The sequence below is a fragment of the Accipiter gentilis genome, chromosome 38 (assembly GCF_929443795.1).
Source record: "Accipiter gentilis chromosome 38, bAccGen1.1, whole genome shotgun sequence".
NCBI classification, from domain to species: Eukaryota; Metazoa; Chordata; class Aves; order Accipitriformes; family Accipitridae; genus Astur; species Astur gentilis.
The window spans coordinates 32,036-57,657 of record NC_064917.1 but is presented as its reverse complement, the minus strand read 5'-3'; the positions used below and the strand labels follow the sequence as shown (position 1 = coordinate 57,657).

Sequence of the window (25,622 nt, the reverse complement as noted above, 5' to 3'; positions counted from 1 at the left end):
CGGTCCCCCCCCGTCCCCCCCGTTTCAGCCTCCCCGGTCCGTCCCCGTCGATCGTCGTCGTCGTCCCGTTCCTCTCCCCACCCCACCCCACCCCCTACAACCCCCCCCCCCCCCCCCCCCCCCGGCGCCGCCGCCCCATGCGCGCCCCGCCATGACGATCCTCCCGAAGAAGAAGCCGGTACCGGCGCCCGACGGTGACGGCGACTCGGGCCCGGACGCCGGCCCCGAGCGCGGCGCGGACGCCGGCCCCGAGCGCGGCCCCGGTGGCGTGGGCGAACCCGTCGGTCCCGGCGGCGTCGGGGGACCGAGGCCCAGGGCTTCGCCGCCGCCGCCGTTAAGGGGTTGGGCCGGGTTACCGGCCGCCGGTTCGCCCCCCCCCGCCGGTCCCGGAGGCCCCGTCGGCGGCGGCCCCGGGGCGGGGGACGGTCCCGGGTCGCTGCTGGGGTTGGAGGCGGCGGCGTTGGGCCTGCCCGAACCCCGCGGGCCCGGCGGAGGAGGAGGAGGAGGCGGCCCCGGACACAGCAAACGACGGCGGCGTGGCGGGGCCGGGCCCAGCGGCGGCCCCGGTGGCGGAGGCCCCGGCTGCGGCGGCCCCGGCGGGATGGGGCTGGGACTGGGGATGGGCCCCGGCGGCAGCCCCGGCCCCGACGAGGCGGGAGGCGGCTACAACAGCGAGGACGAGTACGAGGCCGGCCGGGTGGAGATGGACCCGGCCACGGCCGAGCAGGTTCGGGGAACGGCGGGGGACGGGGAGGGGGGGGGCTGCGGGGACCGGGGACCCGAGTGGCGTGGAGGGGGTTTAGGGTCTCCCCGGGTGGCACGGAGGGGGTTTAGGGTCTCCCTGGAAGGGACAGAGGGGGTTTAGGGTCTCCCTGTGTGTCCCCGAGTGGCACGGAATGGGTTTAGGGTCTCCCTGGAAGGGACAGAGGGGGTTTAGGGTCTCCCCGAGTGGCACGGAGGGGGTTTAGGGTCTCCCTGTGTGTCCCCGAGTGGCATGGAGGGGGTTTAGGGTCTCCCTGGGTGGGACAGAGGGGTTTTAGGGTCTCCCTGTGTGTCCCCGAGTGGCACGGAGCGGGTTTAGGGTCTCCCTGGAAGGGACAGAGGGGGTTTTAGGGTCTCCCTGTGTGTCCCCGAGTGGCACGGAGGGGGTTTAGGGTGTCCCCGAGAGGCGCAGAGGGGGTTTAGGGTCTCCCCGGGTGGCACGGAGGGGGTTTAGGGTCTCCCTGTGTGTCCCCGAGTGGCACGGAATGGGTTTAGGGTCTCCCTGGAAGGGACAGAGGGGGTTTAGGGTCTCCCCAAGTGGCACGGAGGGGGTTTAGGGTCTCCCTGGGTGTCCCCGAGTGGCACGGAGGGGGTTTAGGGTGTCCCCGAGTGGCACAGAGGGGGTTTAGGGTCTCCCTGGGTGTCCCTGAGTGGCATGGAGGGGGTTTAGAGTCTCCCCGGGTGGGACAGAGGGGGTTTAGGCTCTCCCCGGGTGTCCCCGAGTGGCGCAGAGGGGGTTTAAGGCTTCCCCGAGTGGCACGGAGGGGTTTTAGGGTCTCCCTGAGTGGCACAGAGTGGGTTTAGGGTCTCCCTGGAAGGGACAGAGGGGGTTTAGGGTCTCCCCGAGTGGCACAGAGGGGGTTTAGGGTCTCCCTGGGTGGGACAGAGGGGGTTTTAGGGTCTCCCCGAGTGGCACGGAGGGGGTTTAGGGTCTCCCCGGGTGTCCCTGATTGGCACGGAGTGGGTTTAGGGTCTCCCTGGGTGGGACAGAGGGGGTTTAGGGTGTCCCCGAGTGGCGCGGAGGGGGTTTTAGGGTCTCCCCGAGTGGGACAGAGGGGGTTTAGGCTCTCCCCAGTGTCCCCGAGTGGCGCGGAGGGGGTTTAGGGCCTCCCCGAGCGGCGCAGAGAGGTTTTAGGGTTTCCCTGGGTGGGACAGAGTGGCACAGAGGGGGTTTAGGGTCTCCCTGGGTGGCACGGGGAGGGTTTAGAGTCTCCCCAAGTGGCACGGAGGGGGTTTAGGGTCTCCCTGGGAGGGACAGAGGGGGTTTAGGGTCTCCCCAGGTCTCCCCGAGTGGCATGGAGGGGGTTTAGGGTCTCCCCAAGTGGCACGGAGGGGGTTTTAGGGTCTCCCCGGGTGGGACAGAGGGGTCTTAGGGTCTCCCCGGGTGGGACGGAGGGGGTTTAGGGTCTCCCCGAGTGGCACAGAGGGGGTTTAGGGTCTCCCCGAGTGGCACGGAGGGGGTTTAGGGTCTCCCTGGAAGGGACAGAGGGGGTTTAGGGTCTCCCCAGGTCTCCCCGAGTGGCGTGGAGGGGGTTTAGGGTGTCCTCGAGTGGCACGGAGGGGGTTTAGGGTCTCCCTGGGTGGGACAGAGGGGGTTTAGGGTCTTCCCCGGTTGTCCCCGTGTTGTCACCCCCCCGGCCACGTACGTCCCACGAGGGTTTTGTCCCTGCTGCGTGTTTCCCCCCCCCCCCAGGACCCCCCCCTTGTCCCCGTGTCCCACGGGACCCCCTCACCCGTGCTCGTCCCCACGTAGGACAGGGGTTGGGTCCCCAGGAGACCCTCCCTTCCCCCCGGGGGGGTCCCTGATGTCGTCCCCCCCCCCCTCCCCCGGTGTGTGGGTGCCGGTGCCGAGCCCGGCTGTGTCTCCAGCAGGAGCACCGGTTCGAGAAGGCGCTGCGGGAGAAGAAAGGCTTCATCATCAAACGCATGAAAGAGGACGGTGCTTGTTTGTTCCGGGCCGTGGGTGAGCGCTGTGTGTCCCCCCCCCACCCCTTCCCTTCACCCCCACCCCAACACGGGGCTTCCACGTGTCTCTGGGTGGGGGCTGACACCCCCTCCTCGCTGTCCCTTTTTGCGTTTCCCCCTTTTTTTTCCCCCATCCGGATGCCGCCAGCCGACCAGGTGTACGGAGATCAGGACATGCACGAGGTGGTGCGGAAGCACTGCATGGATTATCTGGTGAGGTGCTGGGAGGGGACTGGGGGGGGCACTTGGGGGTCCCGGGGGGGTGCAAGGATATACTGGGATCCACTGGAGGGGGATTGGAAGGAGAATGAGGGGTACTGGGATGTTCTCAGAGGTACTGGGATGTTCTCAGAGGTACTGGGATGTTCTCAGACGTACTGGGATGTTCTCAGACGTACTGGGAGGGCACTCGGAGGTACTGGGAGGGCACTCGGAGCACTGGGGGGGAGTGGGCTGCTATCCCCCCCACCCTCCCCCGATGTCCCCTGGGTGTTTCCTGAGGTCCCCAGGGCTCCCCCATCCCCACGGGGCTCCCCCACTCGATGTTTCTCGGTGTTCCTGGGGCAGCCGTGCGGTCCCGGGGTGTCCCCGTGCTCCGCACGCCCCTCCCCCCCCCCCAAAAAGCGTCCCTTACCGTATCGTCGTCCCCTGACGTCCCCTCGCTCCCCAGATGAAGAACGCCGATTATTTTTCCAACTACGTGACGGAGGATTTCACCACCTACATCAACCGCAAACGTAAAAGCACGTGCCACGGCAACCACATCGAGATGCAAGCCATGGCCGAGATGTACAACCGTCCTGTCGAAGTCTACCAGTACGGCACTGGTGCGTCCGCCCCGCGGGGCCATGGGGACGGCGGGCTGGGGGTCCCTGAGACTCCGCCAGGGTTCCCGGGGTGCTGTTGGGGTGTCCCTGTGGTTTTCTGGGGTTCTCCAGGATGCTGGGGGGGTCCTGTTGGGGTGTCCCTGTGATTTTTGGGGTTCTCCAGGATGCTCTGGGGTTCCCAAGGTGCTGTTGGGGTGTCCCTGTGGCTTTCTGGGGTTCTCCAGGATGCTGGGGGGGTCCTGGGGTGCTGTTGGGGTGTCCCTGTGGTTTTCTGGGGTTCTCCGGGGTGCTGTTGGGGTGTCCCTGTGGTTTTCTGGGGTTCTCCAGGATGCTGGGGGGGGGTCCTGTTGGGGTGTCCCTGTGGTTTTCTGGGGTTCCCAGGGTGCTGTTGGGGTGTCCCTGTGGCTTTCTGGGGTTCTCAGGGTGCTGGGGGGGTCCTGAGGTGCTGTTGGGGTGTCTCTGTGGTTTTCTGGGGTTCTCCAGGATGCTGGGGGGGTCCTGTTGGGGTGTCCCTGTGATTTTTGGGGTTCTCCAGGATGCTCTGGGGTTCCCGGGGTGCTGTTGGGGTGTCTCTGTGGCTTTCTGGGGTTCTCCGGGGTGCTGTTGGGGTGTCCCTGTGATTTTTGGGGTTCTCCAGGATGCTCTGGGGTTCCCAAGGTGCTGTTGGGGTGTCCCTGTGGCTTTCTGGGGTTCTCCAGGATGCTGGGGGGGTCCTGGGGTGCTGTTGGGGTGTCCCTGTGGTTTTCTGGGGTTCTCCAGGATGCTGGGGGGGTCCTGTTGGGGTGTCCCTGTGATTTTTGGGGTTCTCCAGGATGCTCTGGGGTTCCCAAGGTGCTGTTGGGGTGTCCCTGTGGCTTTCTGGGGTTCTCCAGGATGCTGGGGGGGTCATGTTGGGGTGTCCCTGTGATTTTTGGGGTTCTCCAGGATGCTCTGGGGTTCCCAGGGTGCTGTTGGGGTGTCTCTGTGGTTTTCTGGGGTTCTCCAGGATGCTGGGGGGGTCCTGGGGTGCTGTTGGGGTGTCCCTGTGGTTTTCTGGGGTTCTCCGGGGTGCTGTTGGGGTGTCCCTGTGGTTTTCTGGGGTTCTCCAGGATGCTGGGGGGGTCCTGGGGTGCTGTTGGGGTGTCCCTGTGGTTTTCTGGGGTTCTCCGGGGTGCTGTTGGGGTGTCCCTGTGGTTTTCTGGGGTTCTCCAGGATGCTGGGGGGGTCCTGTTGGGGTGTCCCTGTGACTTCTGGGGTTCTCCAGGATGCTCTGGGGTTCCCGGGGTGCTGTTGGGGTGTCCCTGTGGTTTTCTGGGGTTCTCCAGGATGCTGGGGGGGGGGGAGTCCTCCTCTGTGGTGGTCCCAGCGGTGCTCTGGGTGCTTTAAGGATCGCTGGGGCCCCCCCCGGGGTGATGACCTGGACTTCCCCGAGGTGCTGGGGGGCTTCCCGCGGCGTCTCCGGGCTCCCCAAGGTGTCGTAGGGGACTTTGGGGTTCCCGTGGGTACCCCAGGGTGCTGATGTGGGGTCCCTGGGTGGCTGCGGGGTGGGGTGGGGGGGGTCCCTGTAGGTCCCCGGGTGCCGGTGGGGGGGGACGGCGGGGGCCGCCGCCGTGCTGACGGGGTGCCCGCAGAGCCCATCAACACCTTCCACGGGATCCAGCACAACGAGGACGAGCCCATCCGCGTCAGCTACCACCGCAACATCCACTACAACTCCGTCGTCAACCCCAACAAGGCCACCATCGGCGTGGGGCTGGGGCTGCCCTCCTTCAAACCGGGGGTCAGTGGGGCTGGGGGGGGGGCGCGGGGGGCTGGGAATCCCCTCGGTGTGGGGCTGGGGGTGCCCCCCTTCAAAGTTGGGGGTCAGTGGGTGCGGGAATCCCCTTGCTGTGGGGCTGCCCCCTTTCAAACTGGGGGTCGGTGGGGCTGGGGGGGCACGGGAATCCCCTTGCTGTGGGGCTGCCCCCTTTAAAATTGGGGGTCAGTGGGGTTGGGGGCTGGGAATCCCCTTGGTGTGGGGCTGGGGGTGCCCCCCTTCAAAGTTGGGGGTCAGTGGGTGCGGGAATCCCCTTGCCGTGGGGCTGCCCCCTTTAAAATTAGGAGTCAGTGGGGTTGGGGGGCTGGGAATCCCCTCGCTGTGGGGCTGGGGGTGCCCCCCTTCAAAGTAGGGGTCAGAAGGTGTGGGAATCCCCTTGCTGTGGGGCTGCCCCCTTTAAAATTAGGGGTCAGTGAGGTTGGGGGGGGGCTGGGAATCCCCTCGCTGTGGGGCTGGGGGTGCCCCCCTTCAAACTGGGGGTCAGTGGGCGTGGGAATCCCCTTGCCATGGGGCTGCCCCCTTTAAAATTAGGAGTCAGTGGGGTTGGGGGGCTGGGAATCTCTTTGCTGTGGGGCTGGGGGTGCCCCCCTTCAAACTGGGGGTCAGTGAGTTTGGGGGGGGTCTGGGAATCCCCTTGCTGTGGGGCTGGGGGTGCCCCCCTTCAAGGTTGGGGGTCAGTGGGGTTGGGGGGCACAGGAATCCCCTTGCCGTGAGGGTGTCCCCTTCCAAATTGGGGGTCGGTGAGGTTGTGGGGCTGGGAATCCCCTCGCCGTGGGGCTGGGGGTGCCCCCCTTCAAAGTGGGGGTCTTTGGGGGAGGTCCCATGGGTGGGTGGGGCCACGGAGGGGGTGTGGCCACACTTAGCCCTGCCTGCAGCAGCCTTCTTTGAGGGGGTGTGTCTAAGCGTGGCCCCGCCCCCGGGTTGGAGCCCTGGTTTAGGAGTGGTGGGTCTCGACGAGGGGTGGAGCCTGGCTATGGGAGGTGTGTCCAACTGATGGGGGCGTGGCCTGTGTGTGGGGCGTGACTAAGCATTGCCCCACCCCCCTGCTGGCAGCCTCGTTTGGGGGGTGGAGCCTTTTGGGGGTGTGGCCTAACAGAGGGGGTGGAGCTTGTAGTGAGGACTGTCTTCTTAATGGCAATATGACTGAGGCTCCACCCCCAGCTGGACTGGTGGGCGTGGCCTAGCATGGCCACACCTCCCTCCACTAGCAGCATGGTCTGGGGAGCTGCCTGCCCAATGGGGGGTGGGTGGAGCTTTCCTGTGGGGGGGGCGTGTCCCATTTTGGAGGGGGGGCGTGTCCTGTTGGGGGCGTGTCCACTCATGACTCCACCCCCCTTCCCCAGCTGGCCGAGCAGTCCCTGATGAAAAGCGCCATCAAGACCTCGGAGGAATCCTGGATCGAGCAGCAGATGCTGGAGGACAAGAAGCGGGCGACCGACTGGGAGGCCACCAACGAGGCCATCGAGGAGCAGGTGGCCCGCGAGTCCTACCTCCAGTGGCTACGTGACCAGGAGAAGCAAGCCCGGCAGGTGGGCTGCCCCGTCGCCCCCTCCCCGGGGGGTTACGGACTGTTGTAGACCCCCCCCCCATTTCCTTCAGTGGGTCCCTGGTTACCTGTCCCAGGGACAGCGGTAGCCCGGGGCGGGGGGGGTTTGACGCGTCTTCCCGTAGCCCCGCAAGGCCAGCGCCACGTGCAGTTCGGCCACGGCGGCGGCGGCCAGCGGCTTGGAGGAATGGAGCGGGCGTTCGCCCCGGCCCCGAAGCGCAGCCCCCTCGCCCGAGCACCCCGGCCTGCACCCCGAGGCGCCCGGTCCCAAGCCCCCCTCGCCCGGTGCTCCCCCGGCTGGCAAGCCTCCCTCGCCCTGTGCCCCAGGTGGGTGCTCTTGGGGGTTGGGGGGGGGGGGGGATGACAAATTGGGTGCTGGGGGACTCGGAGTGGGTGCTGGGGGGGGCTACAGGGTGCTGGGGGGGGACCAGGTGGCTGTTAAAGGGAGTTGAGGGCCTCATACTGGTGGTTATGGGGTGCTGGGGGGTGAGGGACCCCCAAGCTGAGTGCTGGGGAGGGCTATGGGCCCCCAAACTGGGAGTTATGGGGTGCTGGGAGGCCCAGACTGGCTACTATGGGGTGGGGGGGGTGAGGGACCCCCAAGCTGAGTGCTGGGGAGGGCTGTGGGCCCCCAAACTGGGAGTTATGGGGTGCTGGGAGGCCCAGACTGGCTACTATGGGGTGGGGGTGGGCATGGGACCCCCAAGCTGAGTGCTGGGGAGGGCTGTGGGCCCCCAAACTGGGAGTTACGGGGTGCTGGGAGGCCCAGACTGGCTACTATGGGGTGGGGGTGGGCATGGGACCCCCAAGCTGAGTGCTGGGGAGGGCTGTGGGCCCCCAAACTGGGAGTTACGGGGTGCTGGGAGGCCCAGACTGGCTACTGTGTGTGTGTGGGGGGGGGGCAAATGGGGGTAGGTGGGTGCTGGTTGGGACGGGGGCTGCTGGGGGGGCTTCAGGGATGGTGTGCCTGGGACCCCCGCCCCTGCCACGTGCCTGGGACCCCCCCCCACCACGTGCCTGCCCCACAGGGACCAGCAGCCAGCTGGGGGCGGGTGGGGGCCGGGCCACCCCCCCACTGGTGTCCCTGTACCCCGCGCTGGAGTGCCGTGCCATCATGCAGCAGATGTCCCCCACTGCCTTCGGTGAGCGGGGGGGGGCTGGGGGGGGGATCTGAGACTGGAGGGGGGGGTCTCAGTTTGGGGGGTGGTTGGAGTTGGGGGGGGGGGTCTGGGTGTGGGGGGTTTAGGGTTGGGGGAGATTTAGGGTTGCTGGTTTTGAGGTGTTGGGGGGGGGTGTCTGAGCTTGGGGGGGGGGAACCTTGGTTTTGGGGATGTTGTGTCGTGGTTTTGGGGGGGAGCCTTGAGTTTTGGGGATTTGAGCTTGGCAGCGCTCTGGATTGGGGGGAAAAGATCTCTGCGGGGGGCTCTGTCCCCTTTTGCCGCAATCTGGGGGGGCGGGGGGGGGGGTATGACACAATCTCTAATTTTGGGAGGGAGCTTGAGAAGCTTCACTTGGGGGGTAGCCAAGCTCCAGTCCCGTCTCCCCCCCCCCCAAACTCAGGGCTCATCGCCGTCCTTTCTGGGGCGATGCCGGGGGGATCTGTGGGGTCATATTACCCCCCCACCACACACTGAAACTCCACCTCTCCCCAATTTTGCGAGCTCTCTCCCCAATTTTGCGAGCTCTCCCCCCAATTTTGCGAGCTCTCCCCCCAATTTTGCGAGCTCTCCCCTCATTTTGCTAGCTCTCCCCTCATTTTGCGAGCTCTCCCCCAATTTTGCGAGCTCTCCCCCAATTTTGCAAGCTCTCCCCCCCATTTTGCGAGCTCTCCCCGCAATTTTGCGAGCTCTCCCCGCAATTTTGCGAGCTCTCTCCCCAATTTTGCGAGCTCTCCCCCCAGTTTTGCGAGCTCTCCCCCCAATTTTGCGAGCTCTCCCCTCATTTTGCGAGCTCTCCCCTCATTTTGCGAGCTTTCCCCGCAATTTTGCGAGCTCTCCCCCAATTTTGCGAGCTCTCCCCGCAATTTTGCGAGCTCTCCCCGCAATTTTGCGAGCTCTCCCCCCATTTTGCTAGCTCTCCCCTCATTTTGCGAGCTCTCCCCCAATTTTGCGAGCTCTCCCCGCAATTTTGCGAGCTCTCCCCCCATTTTGCGAGCTCTCCCCCCATTTTGCGAGCTCTCCCCCCATTTTGCGAGCTCTCCCCCCATTTTGCGAGCTCTCCCCTCATTTTGCGAGCTCTCCCCCCAATTTTGCGAGCTCTCCCCCAATTTTGCGAGCTCTCCCCCAATTCTGCGAGCTCTCCCCTCATTTTGCGAGCTCTCCCCGCAATTTTGCGAGCTCTCCCCCCAATTTTGCGAGCTCTCCCCGCAATTTTGCGAGCTCTCCCCGCAATTTTGCGAGCTCTCCCCCTATTTTGCGAGCTCTCCCCCCATTTTGCGAGCTCTCCCCCCATTTTGCGAGCTCTCCCCCCATTTTGCTAGCTCTCCCCGCAATTTTGCGAGCTCTCCCCCCAATTTTGCGAGCTCTCCCCCCAGTTTTGCGAGCTCTCCCCCCATTTTGCGAGCTCTCCCCGCAATTTTGCGAGCTCTCCCCCCATTTTGCGAGCTCTCCCCCCATTTTGCGAGCTCTCCCCGCAATTTTGCGAGCTCTCCCCCCAATTTTGCGAGCTCTCCCCCAATTTTGCGAGCTCTCCCCCCGTTTTGCGAGCTCTCCCCCCAATTTTGCGAGCTCTCCCCCAATTTTGCGAGCTCTCCCCCCGTTTTGCGAGCTCTCCCCCCAATTTTGCGACCTCCCCAGGCCTCAACGACTGGGAGGACGACGAGATCCTGGCGTCGGTGCTGGCCGTCTCGCAGCAGGAGTACCTGGAGACCATGAAGACCTCCCGCCACAGAGACCCCGCTGCTGACAAGAGTTGATATTGAACCCCCGGACTGCGCCCCGGCCCCCCCCACCCCGCCGCCCCCCCACCCCGCCGGCCCCCCCCAGGGACCTCTAGGTGCATGGCGGCCCAGGCTGGGGGGGGGGGGGGAGGCGTTTTATTTTGGGGAAAACCCCCCCCCTCCCGGCTTTCCTAAGACGCCTCCTGGCCGGGGAGGGAAGGGGGACACAGCGCTGGACGCCGCGGGACGAACCTCGGCTATTTTTGGGGGGGGGGGGGTGAGAGAAGTGCCCCCCCCCCCCCCGCATAATTACAGCTGGAAGGACTGGGGGAAGAGGTTGGGGGGGGGGGGGGAGGGGGGGGGGGGGGCTCCTATTTTTTGTAGGGTCTCCCCTTTCTGTCCCAGTGGGGATTTTGCTGTTTGGGGGGGAGGAGGGGGGGGGGGGCCCCTCTCTGCCTCCCCTGCCCCTCCTGGAGCATCCTGCCCCCCCCCCCCCCCCCCCCCCCAGCACCCCAGGGTGGGGGAGGGTGTGAGGTGAGGCTGGGGGTGCTGCTCCCTGACACCGCCCCCCCCCCCCTCCCAACACCCCCCTGCTCCCCGTTATTAAACTGATGCCCGGCAGCCCCCCCGGCCCTGTCTCTTCATGGGGAGAGGGGCTCAATGCCCCCCCCCACACACCTTCCCCAGGGCAGGTTGGGGGTGTCCCCACACCTTTTTTTGGGGGGGCTGGCTTCTTCTAGAGCCATTTTGGGGGTCTTTCTATCCCGTCCCGTCCCCCCCATGGGGAGGGGGGGGGGGGTTAAAACCCCTTGGGGGGGGGGTAGGAGAGCTTTGGGGGAGGGGGTAGAAGAGTTTTGAGGGGGGTAGAGCAGCTTTTTGGGGGGGGGACAACAGCTTTTGGGGGGGTAGAAGAGCTTTGGGGGGGGTAGAGCAGCTTTGGGGGCGCTGCCCTTTTGCCCTGGGGGCAGTTTTGGGGTACCGGGGGGTGGGCAAAGCCTTTTGGGGGGGGGTAGGGCCCCTTTTGGGTAGCACCCAGCACCATTTTGGGGGGCCCGGGCCCGATTTTGGAGAGCCCCCCCCCCCCCCCCAAAAGAAGCGGGGGGGATTTACCTCGCGGTTGCCATGGTTGCGCGGCGCGGCCTGATGACGCGCGGCGGCGGGAGAGGCGTCACTTCCGGTGCGCCGAGCTACAGAGCGCAGGCGGCGGGAGCGGGACCGGGCTGCGGGCTGGGACCGGGGGGGGGGGGGTCCTCCGGGACCGGGGGGGGGGGTGGACGCTCCGCCGGGTCCCCGCGGGTTTTAACGGCGGCTCCGGCCGGATCCCGGCGTCGTTCCGAGACCCCCGAGCGTGTCCGTAAACCTCCGGTTCTGCTCCCGTCGGCTGTTCCCGGCCCGTTCGCTGCCCCGCGGGCGGTCCCGCTTCTCCCCCGTGCTCACGGTCGGCCCGTGGTCCTCGGCCGTTCGTTTTGGGGCCAAAAGGAAGGATTTTAGCGCTTCCAGCAGCCGCCGAGCCGCTAGCGGGGGAGATGGGGGTATTGAACGGTGTTCTCTGCTCGCCCCGTCCAGGAGGCGATAGTACGGGGGTTTGGGGGATACTGGGGCTCTCGGGGGTGCTGTCGCGATACGGGGGCTCTCGTGGGGGGGTGTTGGGGCTCGCTATATCGCGACAAAGTGCTGGCGGCAGCTCCGGCTCACGTCGTCCGAGCTCTAGGGCCTGCGCGGCGCCGTTACCATGGCGACGAGGGGAGCGGGGCAAGGGGGCGGGGCTTCGTCCCGAGCGCGTCTTCCTATTGGTCAGCCGCCGCCGGCTGCAGTTTCCCGCCCCTCCCCGCCCGTGGCGGTGGGGAGGGGGGGCGGGGCGCATGCGCAGAGGCGGCGCGCGCGGCATGGAGCTGCGCGGGGGGGTGGCGGCGGCGGCGGGCGCGAGGACCGGTGAGGGAAAAAGGCGTTTGTGAGGGGAAAAACGGCGGTGCCGGGGATTGGGGGGGGGTGTTGTGAGGGAAAAACGGATGGTCGCTGCCCGGAGACCTACGGGGGGGGTCTGGGGGAGGTCTGAGGGGAAGGGGGGGGCGTCCCCGGTGGGGTCGTGAGGGGAAAGTGGGGGTCGTGAGGGGAAAGTGGGGGGCTTGGGGCTTGGGGGGGGTGTCCTGAGGAGGATCGTGAGGGAGAAACGGGGGCCTCGCAGCGGCGGGGTCCCGAGAGTGGAGTTTAAGAGTGTTTCTGAGGAGAAACAGGTGGTTCCCGGAGCGGGAAAGCTTTTTTGGTGTCTTGCGGGGGGTCGTGAGGGGAAAGTGGGGGTGCCGGGATTGGAGGCAGAGTACTGAGGGGATTTGTGAGGGAAAAGTGGGGGTCTTGGGACTTGGGGGGGGGCGGGGGTGTCCCGTGAAGGTTCGTGAGGAAAAACGGGGGGGACTGGCGACCGGGGAGGGACACGGGGCGCCTGGAGAAGGGGTTTAAGGTGTTTTGGGGTGATTTCTGAGGGCAAAGTGCGGGTCCTGGCACCAGGGGAGGGTGGGGGGGGGGCATCTGGGGAGTGGGTTTTGAGGGGTTTGGAGAGAATTTCTGGGAAGAAACAAGCTGTTGCTGGGCTGGGGGTGTGAGGGGTTCCCAGGGGCGTTCTGAGGAGAACCGGGCAGTTCCTGGCCTGGGGAGGGGGTGGTTCAGATGGGAGAAGGTGGATCTGGGTGGGGGGGAACACAGGGTCCCTGTGGGGTCTGCTGGGGGGAGCACGGGGGGTGCCTGTGGTGCGGGAGTCCCCCGTGACCACCTAACAACTCCCCCCAGATGCGGGCAAGAGAAGGAAAAGGCGCAAAAAGGACAAAAAACGGAAACCGCCCCCACGGTGAGGGAGGATACGAGGGGGTACAACGTGGGCACGACCCCCCTACAGCCCCCCCCCATGACCCTTAGAGAGTGGGGAGAACCAGCTGGGGAGGGGGGCAGAGCTTTTGGGGTGCCCCTGTTCCCCAGGCGGGCCAAGCAGAGCCCCCTTTCTGGGGGTGGTGGGGCCACGTTCCTAGGGCCACCCCTCCCCCTGCCAGGGCTATTTTTAACCCCCTGGTACTTGGGGCCGTGAGGTCATTTCTATTTTGGGGGGGGTGATGTCCCAGCGTGCCTCGTACCCCACACACACTCCGTTTTGGGGGGGCCTTCTGGCAGTCTCCTGGGACCATTCCCCCATCTCCTTCCCCTCCCCCCGTGGGACCACCCTGTGGGCCCCCCAGCATGGGGGAAAGCCCCGAGGGGACCAGGTATTGGGGGACAGACACCTGGGTCCCCTGGGACAGTTTGGGGGGGACACGGGACCCCGATACCTGGGGTTCCCAGCCTGGCTGTCCCCTTGCAGAAACCCCAGCCCCCCCGAGGATGCGTCACCAGAGACCCCCCCTCCCCTGCCCCTGCTGTCGGACGGGCTGCTGGGCTTTGACGAAGGGGAGCAGGAGGACCCCCGGGACTATTGCAAAGGTGGGGGTGTCCGGACACCTGGGGCCGTGGCGGGGGGGGGGGGGGGGGGCTGGGGGGCACCCAGACACCAGGGTGCCAGACTGCCCCCTCCCTCCGTGCGTCCCGTCCCCCCCCAGGTGGGTATTACCCCGTGCGGATTGGGGACCTCTTCAACGGGCGCTACCACGTGGTGCGCAAGCTGGGCTGGGGGCACTTCTCCACCGTCTGGCTCTGCTGGGACATCCGGTGAGTGCCCAGACCCCTGGGACCCCCACGGTGGAGAGGGGGGGGGGGGGGGTTTTTTTTTTTGGGGTGGGGGCTTCTCCCGGACTCCCGCGTCCCCTCCGCAGGCGGAAGCGGTTTGTGGCGCTGAAGGTGGTGAAGAGCGCGCCCCAGTACACGGAGACGGCCTTGGACGAAATCAAGTTGCTGAAATGCGTGAGTGCGCCTGGCTTCCTCCCCCCCCCCCCCCCCCAAAAAAAAAAACGAAGACCCCCAGGGCCCTTCCAACCCCCTGTAACCCCCCCGCCCCCCGCCGTGCTCCCCCAGGTCCGCGACTCGGACCCCAGCGACCCCAAGCGGGAGAACATCGTCCAGCTCATCGACGACTTCAAGATCTCGGGGGTCAACGGCGTCCGTATCCTTCGGGGGACCCAGGTGTCCGGGGGGCTCCCCCCCTCTCCTCCCCAGGGTGGGTCCTGGGCTGGGGGGGGGGGGGTCCCAGACATCCAGGCGCTCCTTGACCCCCCCCCTCCCGCCGAGACGTGTGCATGGTGCTGGAGGTGCTGGGCCACCAGCTCCTGCGCTGGATCATCAAGTCCAACTACCAGGGGCTGCCCCTGCCCTGCGTCAAGAGCATCGTGCGACAGGTGAGGGGGGGGGGGGGGCACCCCACATCCCCCCCGGCTCCTTGGGGAGACCCCCTGTATCCCCGTGGGACCCCAAACGTCCTGCCTAGACCCCTCCAAATCCCCCTGCCGCCACCCGCATCCCCACGCCTTCCCTCTAGAGCCCCCCAACGTCCCTGCGGGTTCCCCCCGATTCTCACGGGGACCCCAAACGTCTCACCTAGGGTCTGGGGTCGGTGTGAGGGAGGGTTGCTGTGTCGTGTGTGTGTCCCCCCCCCCCCCCCCGAATCTCAGGGAGCGCCCCCTGATTTGGGGGTGCTCCCCTCGCGTTGGGGCGCAGGTGCTGGAGGGGCTGGACTACCTGCACACCAAGTGCAAGATCATCCACACGGACATCAAACCCGAAAACGTGCTGCTGCGGGTGGGGGAACCCTTCGTGCGGCAGCTGGCGGCCGAGGCCGCGCGCTGGGCCCGGGGGGGCGGCCCCCCCCAGAGCGCAGGTACCCCCGGGAGCCCTGGTGCCGTGCTGGGGGGGGGGACGGGGGACGGCCAGGGGACCCCCGGTGTGGCCTCGTCCCATCTGCCCCCTCTCCCCTTTTATTTAATTTTTTCATTTTTTTTCTTCCCCCAGTGAGCTCCGCGCCTCAGGACGTCCCCGTGAGTGTTTCGGGGAGGCGGCCCCTCCTCGCACGCCTCCTCGCACGCCTCCTCGCTCGCACGCCTCTTCGCACGCCCGCGCGACTTCCCGCGCCTCCTCGCACGCGCCCGCGGCCCCGCACGGCTCCTCCTGCGGGTGCGTGACCCCCGCGCGATTCCTCGCACCCCCTGCACGGCGCTTTGCACCCCCGCCCCTCGTGTGAGCGGTGAGGGTGGGTGTCCCCCCTCGTGCGAGGCACCCCCCTCGTGCGAACGGCCGCGTGTGTGTGTGTGTGTGTGTCCCCCACCCTCCGCTGCGCCGCGGCAGGAGCGGCTCACTCGCGCCCAGCGGCGGCGGCAACGACGGCGGCGACGACGCCAAAGTCGCCTCCTGGCCCAGCGCCTGCAGGACCTGCAGCACCTGCAGGAGACCGGGGGGTCACCGGGGGTCCCCGATGAAGCCGGTCAGTGTTTGGGGGGGGGGTCCTGAGACCCCCGGGGGGAGCTTTGGGGGTCCCCAGGGGAGGATTTGGGGGTGGCTGTGAGGTGGTTTGGGGTCCCTGGGGGGGGGTCGGGAGTCCTGGGGGGGGGGCAGCAGGAGTCCTAGAGAATGATTTTGGGGGTGGTCTTAGGGTGGGGTGGGCTCTGGGGTGGTCTTAGGGTGGTTTTAGGGTGGGGGGGTCTTAGGGGGGGTCTTAGGGGGGTCGGAGTCCCGGGGGGGGGCAGCAGGAGCCCTAGAGAATGATTTTGGGGGTGGTCTTAGGGTGGGGTGGGCTCTTGGGTGCTCTTAGGGGGGGTCTTAGGGGGGTCAGGAGTCCCCGGGGGTAGGGGGGCAGCAGGAGCCATAGAGAATGATTTTGGGGGTGGTCTTAGGGTGGGGTGGTCTTAGGGTGGGGTGGGCTCTGGGGTGGGCTCTGGGGTGGTCTTAGGGTGGTTTTAGGGTGGGGGGTCTTAGGGGGGGGTCTTAGGGGGGTTGGGAGTCCCGGGGGGGGGCAGCAGGAGCCCTAGAGAATGAATTTGGGGGTGGTCTTAGGGTGGGGTGGGCTCTGGGGTGGTCTTAGGGTGGGGTGGTCTTAGGGGGGTCGGGAGTACCGGGGGGGGGGCAGCAGGAGCCCTAGAGAATGATTTTGGGGGTGGGCTTAGGGTGGGGTGGGCTTAGGGTGGTTTTAGGGTGGGGGGGTCTTAGGGGTGGTCTTAGGGGTGGTCTTAGGGGGGTCTTAGGGGGGTCGGAGTCCCGGGGGGGGCAGCAGGAGCCCTAGAGAATGAATTTGGGGGTGGTCTTAGGGTGGGGTGGGCTCTGGGGTGGTCTTAGGGCCCTCGGCAGGCGGGTTTGGGGCTCGGGGGGCTGGTTTTGGGGGTTCCATGAGGGTTGGGTGGGTTGGACCCCCCCCCCCCGAGGGTGCTGTAGGGGGTCCTGGGGGGGGGGGGGGGGCTGGAGGGAAACCTGGGAGCTTTGGGGGGTGGGGGGCAGTTGGGGTGTTGAGATGGGGATTCCTCCCTTCATTTTGGGGGCTCCCAGGATTTCGGGGGGGGGGGGTGGGGGTGTCTCAGGGTCTTCTCCCTCCTGCAGAGGCCCCCCCCGTGGATGAAGGGGGAAGCCCCCCCAGCGGCGCCTCTTCCTCGGGGGTGCACACCCTGCGGGCCGGCGGCTCAAGCGACGGGCTCTCGGGGGGCTCCTCCGTTTCGGGGGGGGGTCCCCCGCAGCGCCCCCCCAGCCCCAGCTCTGCCTCCGACTCCCTCCTCACCCCCACCTCCAGCTCCCTCATCTCGGGGGGCTCAGGGGGGCCCCCCGCCCCACTCGGTCAGCAGGGTGGGGGGGGGGGGAGGCCCCAGGGGGATATTGGGGGGCGAGTGGGGTTGGAGGGGGGGCAAGTGGAGGTTGGGGGGGGGGGGCAATTGGGGTGGATGGGGGATATTGGGGGGCTCCGGGGGGGGGGGGGTGTTGGGAGGCAATGGGGGCTGGGGGGGGCTACTAGGGGGCAATGGGAGGGTGCCGAGGTGGTCTTGGGGGGGCGGGGGGGTATTGGGGTGCCCCCCGCTGACGTCCCCGCTGCCCCCACACAGGTGAGGGGGTGCCGGGGGGGCAGGAGAACCCCCTGGACCCCCGCTGCGCACCCCGGCTGCGTGTCAAGATCGCCGACCTGGGCAATGGCTGCTGGGTGGTGAGAAGCCGGGGGGGTGGGGGGGGGGCACCTCGGTTTTTGGGGCGGTTTTGGGACGGGTGGGGGCAGCGTGGGGGTGACACGCCGCCCCCCCCTTCCCCCGCCCAGCACCGGCACTTCACGGAGGACATCCAGACGCGGCAGTACCGGGCCCTGGAGGTGCTCCTGGGGGCGGGTTACGGCCCCCCCGCCGACATCTGGAGCACCGCCTGCATGGTGAGGGGGGGTCCTCCCCGCGCGGGACCCCCGGCGGGGACCCCCGGCCCCTCACCGCCCCGCTCGGCCCGCAGGCCTTCGAGCTGGCCACCGGCGACTACCTCTTCGAGCCCCACTCGGGGGAGGACTACAGCCGGGACGAGGGTAGGCGGGGTCGGGGAAGGGGTGGGGCCTCAGGGGGGATGGATAAGGGTGGTGGGTGAAGGGGAGGAGTCGATGGGAAAGGGGTGGGGCCTCGGGGTGGATGGAGAAGGGGGGTGGGTGGAGAAGGGGGAGGAGTCGATGGGGAAGGGGTGGGGCCTGGGGTGGATGGAGAAGGGGGGTGGGTGGAGAAGGGGGAGGAGTCGATGGGGAAGGGGTGGGGGCCTGGGGGTGGGTGGAGGGGGAGGAGTCGATGGGGAAGGGGCGGGGCCTGGGTTGGATGGAGAAGGGGGAGGAGTCTATGGGGAAGGGGCGGGGCCTCAGGGGGGATGGATAAGGGTGGTGGGTGGAGAAGGGGAGGAGTTGATGGGGAAGGGGCAGGGCCGGGGGTGGGTGGAGAAGGGGGAGGAGTCGATGGGGAAGGGGTGGGGCCTGAGGGTGGATGGATAAGGGTGGTGGGTGAAGGGGAGGAGTTGATGGGAAAGGGGTGGGGCCTGGGGGTGGGTGGAGAAGGGGGAGGAGTTGATGGGGAAGGGGCAGGGCCTGGGGTGGATGGAGAAGGGGGAGGAGTTGATGGGGAAGGGGCGGGACCTCAGGGGGGATGGAGAAGGGGGAGGAGTCAATGGGGAAGGGGCGGGGCCTCAGGGGGGATGGATAAGGGTGGTGGGTGGAGAAGGGGGAAGAGTCGATGGGGAAGGGGCGGGGCATCGGGGTGGGTGGAGAAGGGGGATGAGTCGATGGGGAAGGGGCGGGGCCTCAGGGTGGATGGATAAGGGTGGTGGGTGGAGAAGGGGAGGAGTCGATGGGGGAGAAGGGCGTGGCCTGACATGCTCCACCCCCCCTCCTTAGACCACATCGCCCACGTGATCGAGCTGCTGGGGGAGATCCCACGGCACGTGGCGCTGGGGGGACGCTACTCCCGGGAGTTCTTCAACCGCCGCGGTGAGGGGGCAGGGCTAAACGGGGTGGGGGAGGAATACAGGGTGGGGCTATGCAAATGGAGGGCGAGGAGGCCATACCTGTAGGGGCGTGGCCAACAGGCAGAGGGAGTTCGGCAGGCTCAGGGTGGGGGTGGTGGTGGGAGAGGCCTGTGCGGGGGGGGGGGGGGGGCGTGACCTCCCACGATGGTCACGCCCAACCCCGCCCCGCAGGGGAGCTGCGTCACATCCGCCACCTGCGGCCCTGGGGGCTGCGGGCGGTGCTGCAGGAGAAGTACGAGTGGCCCCGGGGGGCGGCCGCCGCCTTCGCCCGCTTCCTGCGGCCCATGCTGGCTTTTGAACCCGAGCGCCGCGCCACCGCCGCCCAGTGCCTGTGTCACCCCTGGCTCCGCCCCTAGCCCCGCCCCGCGAGTGTGAGTGTGAATAAAAGGCGTGGCACGGTCGGGAGGTGGGCTCCTCTGGGGGAGGGGGGGTTTATTGGGGGAGCGGCAGCGGGTTGTCCCGCCCGTCGGGGGGACCCCAGCGTCCCCCTGCCCTAGGCGCGGGGGAGGTGCGAGATGATGCTCTGGATGGCCCCCGAGGTCGTGCCCTGTCCCCCGATGTCGGGCGTGTGCGTCTGGGGGGGGAGTCTGCCGTCGGGGTGGGGCTTGTTCTCACCCCACCCATGGCGGGGGGGGGGAAGGGGGGGCAACAGACTCAAGGTCTTGTGAAAGGGGTGGGGGCGGGTCTTACCCGGGGATCATCCAATGAGGCAAGGACGGCCTGGCGGATGGTGGAGGCGTGGTTGTGCAGCCTGGGGGAGGGACAGCCAGAGGCCACGCCCACATCAGCAAGCCACACCCATGCAGCATGACCTGCCCCTTGAAACTCCATCCCTGTCGTGAGGCCACATCCCCGCCCCCCGGGGTTCCCTTCAGGGGCCACCCTGCCGCCCCCCCCCCCCCCGCTGTAAGCCCCACCCCTTGGTTGTAGCCCCACCCACTCAGCCCCTCCCTAGGGCTGCCCCGCCCCACCGGAGATGGTCCAGCATCATGCAGGCGGCGAGCAGGGTGGCCGTGGGGTTGGCGATGTTGCGATTGGCGATGCTCTTCCCCGTGTTACGCGTGGCCTGGGGGGGGGAAGAACGGGTAGGGGGTCACTGGGGGGACCCCCCATAGCGCTCCCACTTCCCCCTCCAGTCCTCCCAATAACCCCCGTGGCCCCCCCCAGTTCCCATCCAAGCACCCAGACACCCCCTCCCACCCCGCAACAGCTCCGCGGTGGCTGTAACCAGGGCCCCCCCCACCCCGACCCCAGACCCACGGTCTCGAAGACGGCGTAGTCGTGGCCATAGTTGGCGCCGGGGACGAGGCCGGGTCCCCCCACCAGCCCGGCACAGACGTTGTTGATGATGTTGCCGTAGAGGTTGGGCATCACCATCACGTCGAACTGCTGCGGGCGCGACACCAGCTGGGGGAGAGGGAGGGGTTACCGGGATTACCGGGAGCGCTGGGGCGGGCTGGGGGGGGGGGGAAGGGGGGGGTGTCCGCCTCCCACCTGCATGGTGGTGTTGTCCACGATCATGCTGCGGAAGCTGATCTCGGGGTACTCGGCGGCCACCTCTTGGCAGCACTGCAGGAACAGGCCGTCCCCCAGCTTCCTGCGGGGACAGGGACGGGGTCAGCGGGCGCCCCCCCCCCCAATCCCTGCAGGGTTTCCCCCCTCCCACGCCCGACGCACATGATGTTGGCCTTGTGGACGGCGGTGACGGAGCGGCGGGCGGCGGCGCGGGCCAGGCGGAAGGCGTAGTGGGCGATGCGACGCGAGCGCCCGGCCGTGATGATCTTGAGGCTCTCCACCACCCCCGCCACGCTCTGGGGACAGCGAAGGGGGGGGTGCTCCATCAAGGACTGGGGGGCGGGGCCAGGCTGGGGAGGGGGTGGGGCTTGGGCCCCAAGGGGCGGGGCCACCCAGAGGGGTACAGCTAGCCACTGGGGATTGCCAGCATGTAGGGGGTGTGGCCGTGGCTGAAGGGGTGTGGTCAAGGCACTGTACTCAGATATAGGGGTGGGGCCATGGCTGAGGGGGTGTGGTCATGGCTGAGGGGGTGGGGCCAAGGCACTGTGCTCAGATATAGGGGTGTGGCCATGGCTGAGAGGGTGTGGCCAAGGCACTGTACTGAGATATAGGGGTGTGGCCATGGCCGAGGGGGTGTGGCCAAGGCACTGTACTGATATAGGGGTGTGGCCATGGTTGAGAGGGTGTGGCCAAGGCACTGTACTGAGATATAGGGGTGTGGCCATGGTTGAGAGGGTGTGGCCAAGGCACTGTACTGAGATATAGGGGTGTGGCCATGTCCAAGGGGGTGTGGTCATGGCCAAGGGAGCGGGGCCAAGGCACTGTGCTCAGATATAGGGGTGTGGCCATGGCCGAGGGGGTGTGGTCAAGGCACTGTACTGATATAGGGGTGTGGCCATGGCCGAGGGGGCGGGGCCAAGGCACTGTATGCAGATATAGGGGTGTGGTCATGGCCAGGGGGTGGGGCCAAGGCACTGTACTGAGATATAGGGGTGTGGCCATGGCCGAGGGGGTGTGGCCAAGGCACTGTACTGATATAGGGGTGTGGCCATGGTTGAGAGGGTGTGGCCAAGGCACTGTACTGAGATAGGGGTGTGGCCATGGTTGAGAGGGTGTGGCCAAGGCACTGTACTGAGATATAGGGGTGTGGCCATGTCCAAGGGGGTGTGGTCATGGCCAAGGGAGCGGGGCCAAGGCACTGTGCTCAGATATAGGGGTGTGGCCATGGCCGAGGGGGTGTGGTCAAGGCACTGTACTGATATAGGGGTGTGGCCATGGCCGAGGGGGCGGGGCCAAGGCACTGTATGCAGATATAGGGGTGTGGTCATGGCCAGGGGGTGGGGCCAAGGCACTGTACTGAGATATAGGGGTGTGGCCATGGCCGAGGGGGCGGGGCCAAGGCTCTGTAGTCTGATATAGGGGTGTAGTCATTCCTCAGGGGTGTGGCCCTGTCTGCTTTGGTCACACCCAGCTGGGGGTGTGGCCAGGGCTGTGTATACCCAGGGCAATGCCCTGAGCAGCCCTGTCTGTGGTGGGAAGGGGTGTGGCCCTGCACGGGCGTGGCCTCGGGGGGGGGGGGGGGGCGTGGCTCACCTCGTGCTCCAGGCTGCTGTACTCGCCCTCGGTGTTCTCCCGCACGATGAGGATGTCGATGTCGCGGTGCCGCGTCTCCACCCCCGGCAGGCTCTGGCAGTGGATCACGTTGGCGTACAGGTCCAGGTTGGTCCTGCCCCGCCCCGACACCTAAGTCAGGATCTGCCTCTCGGCCACGCCCCCTCCCACAGCTCCCCACTAACCCCGACACCTCCCAGTCCCGTCCTCCCCGTTCCCTCACCCCTGCTGGCTCGAGACCTCCCAGTTGTCCCCCCCCCACCGCCATCTCACCGGATGAGGTTGTTACGGGACTTGTGGCTGGGCGGGAGGTTGTGGTTGGTCTCGATGTTCCCTGGGGAGGGGACGGACACAGAAGTCAGGGTGTCCCCGTGCTGCCGGGGGCGGGGGTCCCCAAGGCCCCGCGCTCACCTTTGAGGGCGACGCCGTTGCGGCGGATGGCCATGATGGCGTTGTGCACGTCGTCCTCGGGCGCCTCGGCGCTGACCCGCACCTCCTCGAAGTCCACGGGCACGCAGGCGTGCCTGGGGGCGGGGAACGGCCCGGATGCCTGGGTCCCGCGGACAGGCCGGGGGCCTGGGTCCTTGGCCGGGGCAGGGAGGGGGGCACCCACCTGAAGACCTCCTTGACGTGCAGCATCAGTTCGGGGCCGATGCCGTCGCCGGGGATCAGCGTCACGGTGTGGCGGCCCCCATACTTGGCGGGGGGTGGCTGTGGGGGTATGGGGGGGATGAGGACCCAGGCATCTGCGCCCCCCTGTCCCCCTCCTCCTTGCCCCCCCACCTCCCTCATCCCCTGCCTGGGGAACCCAGGCATCCAGGCGCTATCCATGCAGACCCATGCATGCCCCGCCCCCCCTCCCCAAGCCCCCATGCTTTTGGGGTCCCCCCCACCCCGGGTTCCCACCCCCCCCTAGTCTGGCCATACTCACGATGCTGGGCTGCTGCAGGGGCGGGCGGCCATGGAGCGGGGGAGAAACGGGGGCAGTTAGTCATGGTGCCGGCAAACGGGGAGGAGGTGGAGAGGGAAGGGAGCCCTCCGCCAGGCAATGCCGGGGCCTGCCAAACCCACCCCCGGCATCCACACAGCAAGAACAACATGCTCCACCCCCATACGGGCCCCAAGCACCCCAGCAGGAGCACGCTGGGACCCCACTAAGTACCCCCACACCCCCCCCTAAAGCGGGGGGCTCGCAGCCCCGGCCGTGCCCCAGCCTCAACAAAGAAGCCAAGGGAGGGGGGGCCCCCCCAAACCTCCTCCTGTCCCTGAGAGAGGGCAGGGTGGGTTTGGGGACCCCCTGCCCCAGCACAGGGGGCACCCCATGGTCCCTGTGACCCCCCTCCCTGTCCTGTCCCCCCCCTGCCCTGAGTGTTAGAGGGCCCTGGGGTACTGAGGGGGGGAGACCCCCACACGCACAGACAGGCCACTTACGGGTGGGAGGTGGCGCCGCTCAGCGTCATGAGAAATCCACGCCTGGCGGGGGGGGGGAGACGACAAGCAGGGGAAGGGAGAGGTCACAGCTCAGGTAAACTGGGTCTGGCTGAGCTGGGGGATCCCAGGGCTCACCCAAAGGGCTGCAAGTGTCCGGACGCCCGGGTCCTTTGGGGGGGCACCTGGACATCTACCCCCCAGCTTTGTCACCCTCTCCAAGCGGTTCAGGCATTACGGACCACCCCTCCCTAGAAATATCAACCAATCAGCGAGGAGAGCGCTGCATCCGCCCGCCCACTCTCTCGGCGCACAGCCAATCAGCAACGGCGGGGTCGGGCGTCTCCACGGAGAAAGCCAATCAGAACCCGAGTCGCCTCAGGGCTAGTCCCGCCCCCGCCGCGCCACCGCCTCCAATCAGTTCTCCGTAGTCCGCCCGCCCGCCCCAGAGCTGGCCAATCGGAGAGCAGCACTTTGCCCGCCGCCCAGCTCCCGAGGGGCGGTAGAACCGTCCCGCCGCCCCGGTACTCACCGGGCGCGGCCCCAGCACCGCCGGTACCCAGAGCCGCCGAGCCGCTGCCAACGCCACCGCCATTGCTGTTCTCCTCGATGGCCGCCGCACCGCTCTCGCGAGATATCCGCTCCGCCCAGGGCTCGGTTAAAGCGCCAGGTCTCGCGAGACTTCCCCCCCCCCCCCCCCAGCCCCGTGCTTTCCCTCACGCCGCCGGCAGCGCCACAAAAGTCGCGGCGGCCATTTTGTGCCTGGGAGGCGGAGGCGTGGCGGCGCATGCGCAGGGCGGCCCCTCAGAGAGGCAGCGGGAAAGGCGGTGTCGCCCGCCATTTTGTCCCGGGCCGACTGGCGGAGCCTTTTCCCCAGCCTCCCTATTCCCGTTTTGTGGAAAAAAAAAATAATACTAAAACCGTAGGCGAGAGCTCGGACCGCCGCTCCACAGCGGTTACCGTGGAAACGCCGAGGCGAAAAGTGTGTGTGGGGGGGGGGCGCCGCGGCTGGGGCACTGCGCATGCGCCGTGGGACCCGCCGCGCCTTCCCTGGCAGCGCCTACCCGCGCCACATAAGTCGCGGCGGCCATTTTGTCCGGCCGGCGGCGGTTCTGCGCAGGTGCGAAGCTCGGCCCCGCCCCTCCCTCGGCGACAGCGCTGGCGGCTGGGCCACGTTGCGCGCGGGGGCAGGCGCCCGCGAAGGGAAAAGAGCGCTTTTCATTGGCCGTAGGCCTCGCGGCGGCCCGCCTCCCGGGGCTGATTGGACTCTCGGCGGCGGCGGGCGGTGCTGATTGGTCGTCGGGTGAGGGTCTGTGGAGGGAGGGCGGTGCGGCCGGCAGTCATGGCGGTGCTGGCGGTCCTGGCGGGGCTGCTGGCCCTGGCGCTCGGCGCTTCAGGTACTGGGGGGGGCCCCGGCGGGAGCTACGGGGCGGGTGGGGGGTCCTGGGGAACTCTCGTCCCGTGGGGGTGGAGGATCCCGGGACACCCGGGGCCGGGGGGCTCTGGGGACCCGGGATACTGGGGTCCTGTGAGGGTCGGGGGTAGGGGGGGGGGGGTCGGGTCCCGGTGCGTCCCGGTTCTCACGGCCCCCGGCAGGCGAGCCGTGCCCCGAGCCCACCATCGTGCCCTCGTACTACACCACCTCGGACGCCGTCATCTCCTCCGAGAGCGTCTTCGTGGTGGAGATCTCGCTGGCCTGCAAAAACGGCGCCCAGGTGAGTCCCTGCGGGGGGTGTGTGTGGGGGGTCTGCTGGGGTCCCCCCAACGTCTCACCACTGCTCTTTCCCCACAGAACGTGGCTCTCTACGCTGATGTCAACGGGAAGCAGTTCCCCGTCACCCGGGGCCAGGATGTGGGGCGCTACCAGGTGAGCCCGGGGTCCCCAGGGAGGGTTCGTGGGGTGAGGGGGGGTCTGGGGGTTCAGCACTCTCCGCCCCCCGCCCCCTCCACAGGTCTCTTGGAGCCTGGAGCACCGCAGCGCCCAGTCGGGCACCTACGAGGTGAAGTTCTTCGACGAGGAGTCATACAGCGCCCTGCGCAAGGTGGGGGTCCCTCAGGGGGGGTGACCTGGGGTGCCCTCAGCCCGGCTCTGAACCCCCTTTTCTCTCCCCACTCCTGCATCCCCAGGCCCAGCGCAATAACGAGGACATTTCCCGTATCCGGCCGCTCTTCACAGTCAACGTGGACCATCGGGTGAGTTGGGGGCGGGGGGGGAGTTTGGGGGTGCCTGTGGGTCTGGGGGAGTCCTTGGTGTGGCTTTGTCTAAGCACGGGCGTGGGTGGGGGTGCACATAGAGCTTTGGGCTGAAACTGGGGCGATTTGGGTGTGTTGGACGGCCCTTAGATGACCCGAGGGCGTTGCTGGAGCTGCTTCTCCTTTTGGAGAAGGGGTTTGGGGGTCCTGGGTGGGGGTGCTTGGGGGGCTAGGTGTTTTGGGGTGTCCCAGAGTTTTGGGGGGGGGCTGGGTGTTTTGGGGTGTCCCAGGGTTTTGGGGGGGTCAGGTGTTTTGGAGTGTCCCAGGGTTTTCGAGGGTGTACGCTGGGATTTTTGGGTGGATCTTGAGGATGAGCGGAGAGCGCCCTGCGGGGTTTAGGTGTGTGCCGGTTGGGGGTTTTGGGGAGTATGGGGGGGGTGTTCTGGGGGGCAGCAGTGACCCCCTTATCGTTTCGGCAGGGCGCCTGGAACGGTCCCTGGGTGTCAACGGAGGTGGTGGCGGCCGCCATCGGCCTCGTCGTCTACTACCTGGCCTTCAGCACCAAGAGCAGCATCCAGGCGTAGGCCCCCCCCCCCCCTCCCAAAAAAAAAGGCCCCCCAAAACACAGCCCCCTCGAGAGCATCCACAGGTCCTGGTGGGAAGTGGGGGACCTCT

At 67.6% G+C, this 25,622-nt stretch overlaps 4 protein-coding genes across 6 annotated transcripts; 3 read left to right on the top strand and 1 right to left on the bottom strand.

The window, feature by feature from the left end:
* Positions 1–106: 106 nt before the first annotated feature.
* On the top strand, positions 107–10,113 carry OTUD5 (OTU deubiquitinase 5). Of its 2 annotated transcripts, none has more exons than XM_049793369.1 (9): positions 107–727; positions 2,632–2,725; positions 2,876–2,940; positions 3,398–3,554; positions 5,165–5,313; positions 6,693–6,878; positions 7,021–7,222; positions 7,924–8,037; positions 9,691–10,113. In XM_049793369.1, the coding sequence occupies exons 1-9, from the start codon at positions 152–154 to the stop codon at positions 9,807–9,809; spliced, it is 1,662 nt and encodes a 553-aa protein (XP_049649326.1). In that variant the 5' UTR covers positions 107–151; the 3' UTR covers positions 9,810–10,113. The 2 variants fall into 2 exon arrangements, with proteins under 2 accessions (XP_049649326.1, XP_049649327.1); XM_049793370.1 differs by having other exon boundaries at positions 2,635–2,725; positions 9,691–10,104.
* A 1,485-nt stretch (positions 10,114–11,598) lies between these two features.
* Positions 11,599–18,572, top strand: SRPK3 (SRSF protein kinase 3). Its single transcript, XM_049793375.1, is given in 16 exon segments — positions 11,599–11,705; positions 12,558–12,615; positions 13,120–13,238; positions 13,355–13,463; positions 13,568–13,655; positions 13,767–13,854; positions 13,980–14,086; positions 14,406–14,565; positions 14,697–14,833; positions 14,835–15,165; positions 16,272–16,502; positions 16,766–16,863; positions 16,972–17,079; positions 17,154–17,223; positions 18,070–18,162; positions 18,372–18,572. Coding segments are annotated over 16 exon segments (2,028 nt in total). The 5' UTR covers positions 11,599–11,659; the 3' UTR covers positions 18,557–18,572.
* Positions 18,573–18,620: 48 nt separating this feature from the next.
* On the bottom strand, positions 18,621–23,380 carry IDH3G (isocitrate dehydrogenase (NAD(+)) 3 non-catalytic subunit gamma). 2 transcript variants are annotated; one of them, XM_049793371.1, is made up of 12 exons: positions 23,287–23,380; positions 22,758–22,799; positions 21,940–22,037; positions 21,738–21,850; positions 21,600–21,660; positions 21,309–21,441; positions 19,878–20,011; positions 19,695–19,797; positions 19,461–19,607; positions 19,172–19,266; positions 18,891–18,951; positions 18,621–18,774 (listed from the first exon to the last, which is right to left on the bottom strand). In XM_049793371.1, the coding sequence occupies exons 1-12, from the start codon at positions 23,347–23,349 to the stop codon at positions 18,694–18,696; spliced, it is 1,131 nt and encodes a 376-aa protein (XP_049649328.1). In that variant the 5' UTR covers positions 23,350–23,380; the 3' UTR covers positions 18,621–18,693. The 2 variants fall into 2 exon arrangements, with proteins under 2 accessions (XP_049649328.1, XP_049649329.1); XM_049793372.1 differs by lacking the exons at positions 22,758–22,799; positions 23,287–23,380 and adding an exon at positions 22,258–22,659.
* Positions 23,381–24,033: 653 nt separating this feature from the next.
* Positions 24,034–25,543, top strand: SSR4 (signal sequence receptor subunit 4). The gene is made up of 6 exons (XM_049793374.1): positions 24,034–24,151; positions 24,351–24,469; positions 24,547–24,621; positions 24,707–24,796; positions 24,882–24,947; positions 25,427–25,543. Exons 1-6 carry the CDS (start codon positions 24,097–24,099, stop codon positions 25,529–25,531), a joined length of 510 nt encoding a protein of 169 aa, XP_049649331.1. The 5' UTR covers positions 24,034–24,096; the 3' UTR covers positions 25,532–25,543.
* The last annotated feature ends 79 nt before the right edge of the window (positions 25,544–25,622 follow it).

Bases quoted from the DNA above. Each gene is read 5' to 3' on its own strand.
- OTUD5 (XM_049793369.1), top strand. From the start codon at position 152: ATGACGATCCTCCCGAAGAAGAAGCCGGTACCGGCGCCCGACGGTGAC. The intron at 2,941-3,397 runs GTGAGGTGCTGG...CTCGCTCCCCAG, and splicing joins AGCACTGCATGGATTATCTG to ATGAAGAACGCCGATTATTT. The intron at 7,223-7,923 runs GTGGGTGCTCTT...CCTGCCCCACAG, and splicing joins TCCCTCGCCCTGTGCCCCAG to GGACCAGCAGCCAGCTGGGG.
- IDH3G (XM_049793371.1), bottom strand. From the start codon at position 23,349: ATGGCGGTGGCGTTGGCAGCGGCTCGGCGGCTCTGGGTACCGGCGGTG. The intron at 21,851-21,939 runs GTGGGTGCCCCC...CCCCGCCCCCAG, and splicing joins CACGTCAAGGAGGTCTTCAG to GCACGCCTGCGTGCCCGTGG. The intron at 19,798-19,877 runs GTGCGTCGGGCG...CTGTCCCCGCAG, and splicing joins GTCCACAAGGCCAACATCAT to GAAGCTGGGGGACGGCCTGT.
- SSR4 (XM_049793374.1), top strand. From the start codon at position 24,097: ATGGCGGTGCTGGCGGTCCTGGCGGGGCTGCTGGCCCTGGCGCTCGGC. The intron at 24,622-24,706 runs GTGAGCCCGGGG...CCCCCTCCACAG, and splicing joins AGGATGTGGGGCGCTACCAG to GTCTCTTGGAGCCTGGAGCA. The intron at 24,948-25,426 runs GTGAGTTGGGGG...TCGTTTCGGCAG, and splicing joins CAGTCAACGTGGACCATCGG to GGCGCCTGGAACGGTCCCTG.